The sequence below is a fragment of the Thamnophis sirtalis genome, unplaced genomic scaffold (genome assembly GCF_051295495.1).
Source record: "Thamnophis sirtalis isolate CommonGarterSnake01/CBP01778 unplaced genomic scaffold, rThaSir2_p1.2 scaffold_15, whole genome shotgun sequence".
Classification (NCBI taxonomy): domain Eukaryota; kingdom Metazoa; phylum Chordata; class Lepidosauria; order Squamata; family Natricidae; genus Thamnophis; species Thamnophis sirtalis.
The window spans coordinates 19,899,181-19,911,617 of record NW_028261395.1 but is presented as its reverse complement, the minus strand read 5'-3'; the positions used below and the strand labels follow the sequence as shown (position 1 = coordinate 19,911,617).

Here is a 12,437-nt window from a genome sequence, read left to right as displayed (position 1 = left end):
CACAATTGTAAGTCTCACTTGGTTTACTAATCAAAACATAAATTTTACTTGGTCCCCAAACTCAGCTGCAGTTGGTGGTTTCTGGGAGAGGCTATCAAAGCAGAAGATCTAAGAATGCCAGCTCAAACATCCAGATTAGTGACTTTTGGATTATCTCAGAGCTGGGGGGGGGAGGGGGAGTTTAATCTTTTGGGGTTGATGAGTGGGTGCTGCCCTTCATCTATTGGCCAGAGATGACCTCCCGAGCCATTCCTACCACCCGTCCCTCTTACAGGCTTCTGACACCGGTCCAACTCTTTCCCCAGCCTTTCACATAATGGCACATATTGCAGGTGTTTTTAGTCTCTGGGGAAATCCTAAGAAGGAAGGTGAGCTGATCCCGGGGTCCTGCTGGGGAGAGCAGACGGTCCTATTGAAGCATGGGGCAATTCCCATTCTGCCAGCAGAGTGGCTGAGCTGTCCTGCAGGGCTGGGCTGGGCACTTCTTGTGGGGCTTAGTGGAAAGAAGGGGGCACTGGTCACCAGCCAAGATGGTGAGAAGAGGCAGAAGATCACTTGGGGAAGGGGAGCAGTAGCATCAGGAGCCCAAGGGAGAAGGGCCTGGCCATTTGGCATGAAAGGGGCACAGGATGACTGGTGTAAAGGAGCAAACAGGCACATTACCAGTCTGGGAAATGGATGCCTTCAAATTACCGATCCTTGATTCTTGGTTCAAATTGCACTCCAGGAGCAAGTGGGCTTGTTCTGCCCCTGCCTGGATCATCAGAGCCAACTGCCCTGCCAGCCAACCACTCCCTGCCACAAATCACTCCTTGGGGTAAGCAGCATTTCACTCAGAATGAAATGGGATGAGCACTGGGAGCAGGATTGCTAAACTCTCTTGAGTTGCACTCTTGTGAGGAAAGCTAAGCCAACTAAATAGCCACCTAAAGTTATAATAGGACACTTTCAATTTCAATGAAAAATTAACAACTGCCCAGAACGGCCCTAGCTGCTGCAGGGCAACTAAAAAAAAACAAAAAAAAACCAAAAAAAAAACCTGAACCACCCTTCTAAAAAGAGATGATGGGTTAGGTCAGCTACTGAAGCAGAGCCCAAGGGAAGAGATTTCCTGATAAGGATGTGCCAATCAAAGGAAACTCCACACAGGTGTTTGCAGTTTAGTATTAGCCCTTAGTGCTGAATTCAGGGACACAACTAACTTTTCCTCAAAGACTGGGAGGAGGCAGAAAGGAAGCTCTCATTCTCAGGACTGAGGAACACTGCAGTGGTGTTCGGAGTTCAGAGTAATCACAGTGCCCTCTGCTCCCATGTGACGGGCTGGCCAAGGGAGTTCTTGGCTAACAAAAGCCACCCACCCTGCATAATCACAGGGAATATTTCTGGTTTAACCAGGAGGCAAAGGCAGCGTAACCCACTATGGGCAGGGCTGCCAAGGAGTCTTCTCTGTGCACACACGTCCTTTGAGCACAAAGACCGAGGAGAGAGCATATCAGGGCTCTGCAGCAGGCAGATTCATTTTTCTTTTAAAGAGAAGAATCCAGTCAAAAAAACCTTTCAACAGAATACCATTACTTTAGAAACTGATAGTGGAATCAAATGCAGGATTCAAATGGTTAAGACCAAAGAATCCACCAGTAATTTCAATAATGAGGTTATAAAAGGCTCTTCGAATATAAAAGTGAGGGGAATGAGGAAAAACTGTAGCAAAATGGTGATAAAATAATGTATTTTTCAGAGAATAAGACGCACTGGAGTATAAGACGCACCATGATTTTGAAGAGATAATATTTTTTTTAAAAGTGTTTGCACTCTGCAGGCCTCCCAAACCCTCTGCACGCCTCATTTTCTGCAAAGAATAAAAAAGGGGAGGGCACGCAGAAAGGGAGATGATGTTGCGACGATATGACATGCGATCTAGGAGCTCCAAGATCACAGTCGATATTTCTGCCACTGGACGGTCCTTTTGGACCTAAACCATCCCGAAGAGACAGTGATAGAGAAGAGCACCTCCTGCCGATCTCAGGGACACCGCAAAGTCCCTTATTGATCCAGGAGAAGCTCTTATTTCCGATGACAGAAACCCAGCCTTGAAGCTGCTGAAGTTGGGACAGCTCCGGAACGGAAAGAAAGAAAGCGGAAGAGAAAGTGTTTCGGATTGGTGAGGAAATTTTATTATTAGAAAAGAGACTACCCAAAGAAAATTATAACTAAATTAAAATTGAAGACAAAAGACAAAAGAAAATAAGCAGCAAAATTAAGCTACATTAAACTTAGTGCGTTATTCTTTTTTTAATTTTTCTTTTTACGAATGGAATTTCTGCAAATGTTTCCTATTTTTTAAATTGGAAGGGTTAGGTTTTTTTCTACTTTTTCTTCTTTTATTTTTCTTTTAGATATACTTGTGGATTTTTTTTTACAACATTTGATTGGATTGGTTTTTTTACTAAGAATTTTTCTCCATAAGTCTGGTATTTAAAGAGGGCTGTAACAGTAGGGAGAAAAAAGTAACACTGTCACTTAGAGGCTGGAGGCTTGGAAATATTGTTTCTTTTCTCTTCCCTTTGATCAGTTACACTTCAAGACTTTTCAGTTTGTTTACTGAGAGTGATAGTGGAAAGAGCACAGATTGTTTACACAGGTGCTCTTCTGGAATCTCTATCAGTTGCTGGACTGCAGTGAAGACAAAGCCTTGATCTGAAAGATTATAATGAACTTGTTTGGAATACAACAAAAGCCTTGAATGCTATGGTGGCAGTGTTTATAAGCTGGAAGGATGGTGCAATATGAAAAAGAAACATTAATATTGCAAATGATTATGTCCAAAATTCAAAAAATATCAGAAAATTGAGGCGAGAATGGAGGATGCAGAACAAAGAACAACAAAAAGAGATGGAAAAATTGAGGACATTTATCAAAGAAAGAAAGTTGAGGACAGAGTTCCAAAAATTGAAGGAGAAAAGGAACAAAGAGATAAGAAAATTGTTGATACTGACAGCAAATTGAGCGCAGTTGGAAATAGCAAGAGTGGACAATGGAAAGGGGAGATAGGTGGACTAGAACTCTATCTCAGACCTCACAGAAGAAGGAAAAAGAGAAAATTTGATGGAAGGAGAGAAATCTTGACAAAAACATCGGCGATAACCAAAGATAAGTTGATGAAAGGAACAAATGGAGGGTTTCGAGTGCTCATAAGATATGTAATGAACAACAAGTTGCAAAAAGAAGTCCATAAAAGATCTACTAAGAAAACAACCAAAATATTAATTCCACAAATGACACGAGATATAAAACTGCACTATTACTGGAAAGACACAGGTTGATGTAATGAAAGTTTACAATAAAAATTAAGTCAAACTTAGTTAAATTTAGAGTATTATATATAGTCATATAAATGAGTAATAATGATAATAATACATATATATATATACTAGTTTGAGGACATGAAATTTTATACAAACTGCAAATGAGGACTATGAGAGGAGGTTTAAAAGTATTTGCTATTAAATATAGTCAATTTTTATTTAGAATATATTAGAAAGATGAAATGTTATTGGATGATCTTAGGAGGATTTAATGGAATGCCATTACATAGTTTTACTTCAAATTTAGGATATTTCATACAAAAGGATGTAAAAGCAATTTATAGTCAAATGAATGTTTAATAATTATAATAGTTTTTTATATAACATACTGGATTGATGATATGAGAATTTTTTGAAATGAGTAAATTGACATCTGAAATTTGAGAATAAGATGAACAATTTTATAAGATATGGTTTATTTTATAATTTATTTTATTGGCTTCATTTTATAAATGAAGCCAATACCTAGAATATTTCGTTCAAAATTAATGAATAATTATAGTCAAATAAATGATAATTTACAATGTTAATAATGATAATAATGTATACCTATATACTAGATTGATAATTTGTGATCTTCCATACATTTGAAAGTGATGACTATGGAAGTGATGCAAAAAAACTTTGCAACCAAACAACATACTGTAAGTGATTGAAGAAGGTTTTATGTGTTATGTGTTTATGTGTTGTCTGACTTTGTCTGACCAAAAAAGGAAAATATTCTTTTTTTTTTAAGAAAAAAGGGAGAGAAGGAAAAAGAACAAGAAATGATATACAAAGATTTTTGGGTTTGCAGAAATACCACCCCAAGAAAATATAAATTAAGAGCTGGAAGAGACACCTGCAGCAATAGAAACAGAAAGGAAGAGAAGAAATGAGAGGAAAAGGAGGGAAAGAAGAGAGAAGGCGAGGAGAGGAAGATGGAAGGAGAGAGGATAGGAAGGGGAAGAGAGAGAGGTAGGGGAGAGGTAAGGGAAGAAGGAAGGGAAAGGAGAAGAGGAAAGAAGAAAGTAGAGAAGGGCGGGAGGGAGAGAAAGAGAGAAAAAGAGGAGAGGAAGAGGAGGGAAGGAAGATAGAGAGCAGGAGAGGAAGATGGAAGGGAGAAGGATAGAAGGATAGAGGGTAGGAAGGGGAAGAGATGAGGAGAGGAGAGGTAAGGGAAGAAGGAAGGAAAAGGAGGAAGGAAGTAGAGAAGGGAGGGAGGGAGAAAAGAAAAAGAGAAGAAGGTGGTGTCAAAATAAGCAAGGGATGGTAAACAAAACAACCCAAATGGAAAATTACAATTTTATAAATGGAATGACAAATGTATAAGAATTATGAATGTAAAAAAAAAAGAATAATTATTATGTGAATGTATATGTAGAGAACAAAAAATAAAAAAACTTTATTTAAAAAAACAAACAAACAAATAGACACTGTTTAGTGAATGAAGTAAAATATACATTGTCCCAGGATAATGTTTTAGAATCCAATCTGGATCGGTCATTGGTACCAGAGGTTTTCAGCTTTCTGACTCATGCTGGAGCCCATCCTCAGGGAACTTCTTACTCACCAGAATGTATCATATTTAGAAGCTTAGGAGTTCAGAACACTAAAACTCTGGTCCCACTGGCCAATCCAGTTTGGATCCTACACTGCTAAGTGAGTGAGTGCAAAATTGTCATAAGGCTAATTATATTTCTCTTTGATTAAAATGTATTAATAAAAAAGGAGAGGGCATGCAGAGCTTTGGGAGGGTTGTAGAGTGCTCTTGGGGGCTGGGTGGGCACAAACAAGCAAAAACGGCCTGGTTTTTGCTTGTTTTTGCCCTCCCCAGCCCCCAGGAGCACTCTATAAGCCTCCCGAAGCCTCTGCACGTTCATTTTTGCAAAGGGGGCGGGGTTTCAGTGGGCCAAAAATGTTGCATTCCGTGTATAAGACGCACCCAGATTTTCATGCTCTTTTTGGGGGGAGGGGGGGAAAGGTGCATCCTATACTCCGAAAAATACGGTACTGTAAGTCTCTTGCATGTGAATAAGCAGCCTCCTTGAGCTCCTTTTCCTTCTATTGCAAAAGTCCCTTCAGGGCTCAACTGCAAAATCTTTTGTATCAGGAAGTCCTCTGGCTAGCTTGCTTATCCTTAACACCGGGTGTCTATCTGCATAAAATTCAGAAAACAGATGTCGCCCTTAGTGGGTAGACCAGAAAGGAAACATGACCAGATGAGCTAATGCTACATTTGTTGTAAAGCTACACTGACAGAATCTTGCAGGTCTGAAAATGCAAGTCTCCGGCCCCCTCCCTTACAGCCTGGGAGGGTCTCTCTTTCTCCTCCTGTTATGCAGCTGCAGGCTATGCCCTCTTTTATCTAACTGCTCCCCAGGAAGCATTTCTTCATTCTTTCTCACACACCATCCTGCAGAACCATTCCAATCAACAATGCAAGATTTGATCTTGAATATAAAGTTATATTTAGCAGCTGGAGGTGGCTGCGGGATTGATGGCGGACTCCCCTGCCCCGTGCTCCTTGGCCTTTGCTCTCTCCCTGCCCATTTTTCTTTTAAGACAATCACATAGCTGCATTGCCCCTTGTGCTCTTCTTCGCTGTTTATTTTATTGCTCTATTACCATACTTCGGTGCTGATCACACTCTCTTCATTTCTTATTTTTTACTGTTGTAAGCTGCCTAGAGTAGCCTCACAGCTAGATAGGGGGCAAAATAAATTTAACAAAAAATAATAAAGTGGCAGAATCGTCACCATAGAAGAGGAGGAAAAACATTTTTTTAAATTTCGAGTGCATGTCACCAATTAGCATATTTAAGCAGGCACATGCCAAATCTCTCCTATTTTATTACTAGGGGGAAGGGAAAGCTATCACCTCATTCCCTATGCCGAAGTCAGTAATAAGGTGCCCCTGATAGATGGCAGCAAAGGAGCCCAGCTCCCCTTGTCTCTTAATGGGTCCTCAGGGATTCCCTTTCCTCTGGATCAGGGGTATCAAACTGGCGGCCCATGGGCTGGATGCGTCACACACAGGCCACACCCACCCCAGCTCTGTGAATGGGAAAAACATCACGAAACGACGTGACTTCCCGAGTTTGACATCTGTGCTCTGGACGTTTCCCTAAGCACAATCCCCCACTGAACCTCCCTCCAGACCCAGCAACTTCCCAGCTGTCTCCTCATAGAGGAGATCAACCCCCCCCGAAAGAATGTTTCATCTCCCCCCACCCCCAAAAAAAGCTGGGCTGCAAGCTATGATGGCAACCGCCTCCCCCCCCATCAGTGCCCATGTTCCCCAGCCTCTGTGACATACCTGTTCCAGAGTGAGCTGCTTGGAAATGGTGTCATTTTCCAGTTTTTTGATTTTCTTCATCAACTTGTTGACTTGGAACTCCTGCTCCTGCTCCAGATGCTGTTCCAGCTCTGCCTTCTCATGCTGCAGCTGGGATTAGGGGAGAATTCAAAGGCCAAAGGGGTCAACCTTCTGCAGTAGCAAACCAACTTGTATATTACATAACTACCATAAAAACTGACCCTGGTCAAACCCAGATTGGAAGTGAAATGCAATATTAACAGTAAACGTGAAGGGCACATCATGTACGGAGCAATTCCACCCAGAAAATGCTTTTGCGCCTTTTGAAGGAGCAACTTCGGTATACTAGGAAATTTCTATTGTGTTTTCTCTCTCTCTGGAACAGGTTAAGTGTTCTACAAATAGGGACAAAATGTAGTGATCTACAGCAAATTGCATTTCTAGACATTTTATGCCTGGATGACGCTGAAGGAGGCTTTTAAAGAGAAGACTGGACAGCCCCGTCTGACATGGTATAGGGCCGTGATGGCAAACCTGTGGCACGCGTGCCAGGAGCCATATCGGTGGGCACGCGAGCTTAGCTCCGGCGCATGCCAGCTGATATTCGGGCCTTCTGGTCTGACTGGAAGTTGGCAAATGGGCCATTTAAGGCTGCCAGGGGGGAGCTCTGGGAGGGGTGGGGAAGGCCATTTTTGCCCTCCCCAGGCTCCTAGAAAGGCTCTGGAACCTGGGGAGAGCGAAAAATGGGGCAATCATGCCATTGCGTGCCAAAGGTAGGGGGAGCTTGGGGGGGGAGGGTCATGTGCGCATGCATGGGGGGAGGGCGCATAGAATTATGGGTGTGGGCATGCACGTCCACAATCCCATGCTCCACCTGCTTTTGCCACGCGATGGCAAAAAGGTTAGCCATCCACTGGCATAGGATCTCCCAGGTCCCTTCCAGCTCTATTCTGACTTCCTGTTAACTTTTTTTCTCTGACTTCCATATATTTCTTCTGCATTAACACGGGACTCCATTGGGCACCTCTGGCTATCTCCTGACTTTCCGGCGCAACCTTTCTCTTAACAGGCTTTCCCCTAAGGCTCAGTTTTATCATGCTCCTAAATCCAGAGGGGAGCTTCACAGTGGGCTCCTCCCTAAAGTCCCAGGTGTATTTTTCCCACGGACACCTGAAAGCATCAAGCCTTTCTCTGCTGCTTGCTCCATTACAAAGCATCACATTCTGGAAAGGACCTTCTGAGGCCAGCATCCTGAATATGCCTGATTCCACTGCTAAGATAAACTCGATTGGTCATGAACCTTATGGGATCAACTTAATATATCTCCTGTCTGAATAGGCACATGGTAGATCACCAGGACAACACATGATCAGACCAGTGGTGAAATTCAATTTTTTTTACTACTGGTTATATGGGCATGGCTTGGTGGGCGTGGCAAGGTAAGGATACTGCAAAATCTCCATTCCCACCCCACTCTGGGGCCAGCCAGAGGCGGCATTTGCTGGTTCTCTGAACTACTCAAAATGTCTGCTACTGGTTCTCCAGGATCTGAAAGAACCTGCTGGATTTCACCCCTGGATCAGACCCCACACCAAAAGAGTAACTTCAGTTGAAACCCTGGACCCTCCTGCCTCCACCCATTTTCTGAAACATTTGGGCTGCTCCTGCAAGGCGCTGCAGTGGATCCTGCCAGCTGTGCCAAGCAAGTGCTGTGATCCATTATTTTAGGAACTTTGATTTCTCAAAAGAATATTCTATTGCTAATCTTTTTGTTCCTTTTTTTTTAAAAAAAGTTGTCACTTTAAAAGCAGTTATTCTGCCTTGCTTCTTTCCAAAAAGAGACATGCAAGACTGGTCTTATCATCTAGACTTCCTTGATAAATACATTAACTCAGAACTGACAGAGATCAAACAAGCCCTCCTCGCTTTTCAGAGCCGACTTCCTCCATATGAGCAGAAGTCTGAACTGTAGACAAGTTCAGACAAAGCCTAAATGTTTCTAAGTGAGAGCAACAAATATGCAAGGACCCTTCCAATGTGCCTTATTGTGTAGGGCTGGAAATCCAGTTTTGTCCATTTTCTGTTTTGTGAAAGCAATTTCTCAAATTCTCTGAAAAGGATGCAGAGTAAACCATAATTCTATAAACTTAAGGGGGGGGGATTCAACGTAATAAGAAGCAGCTGGATACCAAAGCAAGAAATAACTTTTCTTAGGAGGGTTCCAACCACATCATTTAAAACACTAAAGGAACTGGTGCGAATCCAACAGGGCTGAAGAGAAATATGGAGGTTGGAAATGTCAAATAAATATCACAATGCAAACCGTTGACGATCATGAGGGAGACAGCTGTTCTTATACCCAGAATATCTCATGGCTCCATGTATGTTTTATTCTACAATAATCTCCTGCCTCACTTTTCATCTCTTCTGCTTCCCTTTCAAGGTGCCTGCTAACAGGGGCTCATGGTATCTTTGCAGAACATTATGGAACCAATGATTTTGCTACTGAAAGAACAAAGTGATCTTCCAAGGACGATATGCACCAGATGAGTAGAGTGGAATGGAGTGGAATGGAGTGGAATGGAGTAGAGTGGAGTGGAATATGAACAGAATGGAATGGAATAGAATAGAATAACAGAGTTGGAAGAGACCAACCCTTTCAGTTTTCTAGTCCAACCCACTGTTCAGGCAGGAAGCCCTATACCATTTCAGATAAATGGTTGTTCAATCTCTTCTTAAAGACCTCCAGTGATGGAGCACACAACTTCTAGTGGCAAGCTGTTCCACTGGTTAATTGTCCACTTTAATTCCAGGTTGCTTCTCTCTTTGATTAGTTTCCATCCATTGTTTCTTGTCCTGCCCTCTGTTGCTTTGGAAAATAATTTGACCCCCTCTTCTTTGTGGCAGCCCCTCAAATACTGGAAAACTGCTATCATATCACTCCTAGTTCTTCATTTCTCTAGACTAGGTAAACCCAGATCCTGCAGCCGTTCTTCGTGTTTTAGCCTCCAGGCCTTTGATCATCTTAGTTGTTCTTCTTTGAGCTTTTTCTAATGTCTCAACATCTTTTTTGTAGTAATTAATAATGGAAAACTATTCTTGGAACTCTGGATGATTGGTGACATTATGGTCAATTGAAAATATGAATGTATATTATAAATTAATGGGAATTCTTTGTTCTAATATCCACTTTTTCTCCTTAGAGATAAGTGATATTATAATACTTTAAAGACTTATTGTTATTTGATAGATAATTATGAATTCAAGAAATAAGGATTGTTACAAATGAAATAATATTAATGGTAATTTGAACACATAATGCTCAATGACAGTGAAATATTTAGTTATGTTTAACGGAAAACCAGTGATGTTATTCTTAATCTTAAGAATTGATGCACAAAAACTTGTAACCAAACGACATGCTTGATGAAATGGAGGAAAGTTGTGGGTTTTTTTCTTGCTTTTGTTTTGTATGTGTTGTTTTGTCTTTTCTTTAAGAAAAATATACATACATACATACATACATACATACATACATACATACATACATACATACATACATACATCTTTTTTGTAGTATGGTGAGCAAAATTGGTTGCAGTATTCCAGGTGTTTGCCTTACTAAGGTTTTATAAAGCGGTATTAATACTTCGCATGATTTTGATTCTATGTCTCTTGTTTATACAACCCAGGAACTGTATTAGCCGTAACACATTAACTGTATTAACATTGCAGGCTCATATTCAAGTGATCGTCCACTAGGACTCCAAGGTCCTTCTCACAGTTTTTGAGCCAGGTCTCACCTAATCTGTACTTATACCTTTGGTTTTTTTCCTGCATTTTCCTTAAATGTAAAATGTTGCTTTTCTCCAAGTTAAAATTCATTTTGCTGGATAGGGACCATTGTTCAAATCTGTCAAGATCTTTTTGGATCCTGAGCTTGTCTTCTGAGGTGTTGGCCAATCCTGCCAGTTTAGTATCATCTACAAATTGGATGAGTTCCCCTTCTATTCCCTCATCTAAATCATTTATGAAGGCTTACTTACACTTATACACAGAGCAACACAACATTTTGGTGGCGGGGGCGGGGGGAGAGAAATATCTTCCCTTACTCCTATATTTTAGCTCTGTTTACCTAAGAAAGTCCTCTTGAATGGTTATACAAACTAATATAGGGAAGCCTGAAAGCTTTGGTAGAGAGTTTTATAGAGTCAAGCACATTTTTTCCATTAGTTAATGTACACCCATGGACCGAGCAGCACTAAAAACTTCAAAAGAAAGAAATGATAGGGGCAGACACAGGTGGAGAGTCCCCAGAGGGTTGCCAGATGAGCAGACAAGGGGAAATTCAACTATAATATTCCTTTCCTCCAACATATAAATATTTGGAAATATTTTGCCTTAAGAAATAAACAGTATCTCACATCAGGGGTCTCCAACCTTGGTAACTTTAAGCCTGGAGGACTTCAACTCCAGGAATTCCCCAGCCAGCTTGCTGCGGAATGGGGAATTCCTGGAGTTGAAGTCCTCCAGGCTTAAAGTTGCCAAGGTTGGGGACCCCTGTCAGATTAGTCATAGGCTATATAAAACCCAGTCCAAATGTTACAAAGGACATACACACTTCTGACTTCTCTGAAGCTCTTTAGCAAAACCAGGAGATCCCCTGGAAAAGATTCTCTCTTTCAGCCATAAAGATCTGCATTTTAAATCTCAAAAGGGATCCTGGTTACTCTACCTGCTCAAACAATAAAAGTTGCCAGACCTCAAAAGTACCATAAGTACTTTTTGAATGATTCAGGAAGAAGAGAGAGCTTTGAAAACATAGTAACTTAATATAATAAACCAACCCTTCAACAGTTGCAACAATAGCAATCCATTTGAAAAGGAAACTCCAAATGTAATACAGTTGCAAACAAACACAAAGCATTTCTACCTGTGGGTTGGCTGGACCTCAAATGTGGCTAATTTACAAAATGGGAAATAAGCCAATTAAAATAGGGTAAGGGATTAGAAGGCAGTAAAATTCAGATTTGCTCAGCAAAATATATCCATAAAGAGACCCTTTCCCCTCCCACCTCTCCTCTCTTCTCTCTCCTTTCTCTTTTCTCTCTCCTCTTCTCTCCTCCTCCTCTCTCTTCTCTCTCCTTCTCTTCCATCTCTTCCTCTCTCTTCTTCTCTCTTCTCCCTCTCTTCTTTCCTCTATCTCTTCCTCTCTTCTCTCCTCCTCTCCTCTCTCCTGTTCTCTCTCCTCTCGCCCTCCTCCTCTCCTCTCTCTCCTCTCCTCTTCTCCTCTGCTGTCTCCTCTCCTCTTCCCTCCCTCCTCTGCTCTCTCTCCTCTTCCCTCCCCTCCTCGCATGAGAGCTATTCATTCCCAGGATGGCAGGAAAACAGAGAGATGAACAGCTGATGCAACACCGTCCCCTGCAGGATCTTCAGAGAAAATCCAGGGTTCTCTGGGCAATCTAGGAGCCCTGCTCATCCTCCACAGAAAAACCCAGGGTCTACTAGTTTTGCTCTCCACAGGGCATCTCTTTGTGATGAACCAAGATGTGTGCGTCTATCTACAGCTACAGGTTCCTATCCTACTTCCTGTCACACCTGAGTAAACGTAGTGTGTGGACCAGTGGTGGGTTTCAAAATTTTTTAGAACCTCTTCTGTAGGTGTGGCCTACTTTGTGGGAGTGGCTTGCCGCCCATGTGACTGGATGGGAGTGACTTGTGGGCCATGGGAGTAGCCACTCCTACTTTGTGGGAGTGGCTTGGCAGTCATGTGAC

The 12,437-nt window shown here is 41.8% G+C and overlaps 1 protein-coding gene across 2 annotated transcripts in view; it reads right to left on the bottom strand.

The window, feature by feature from the left end:
* CCDC6 (coiled-coil domain containing 6) overlaps positions 1–12,437 on the bottom strand; it is a 44,144-nt gene that overhangs the window by 17,498 nt on the left and 14,209 nt on the right. For both annotated transcript variants that reach the window (XM_014052012.2, XM_014052011.2), the window contains exon 3: positions 6,663–6,791. In XM_014052012.2, the coding sequence (XP_013907487.1) occupies positions 6,663–6,791 (129 nt within the window). The remainder of the gene's footprint in view (positions 1–6,662; positions 6,792–12,437) is intronic.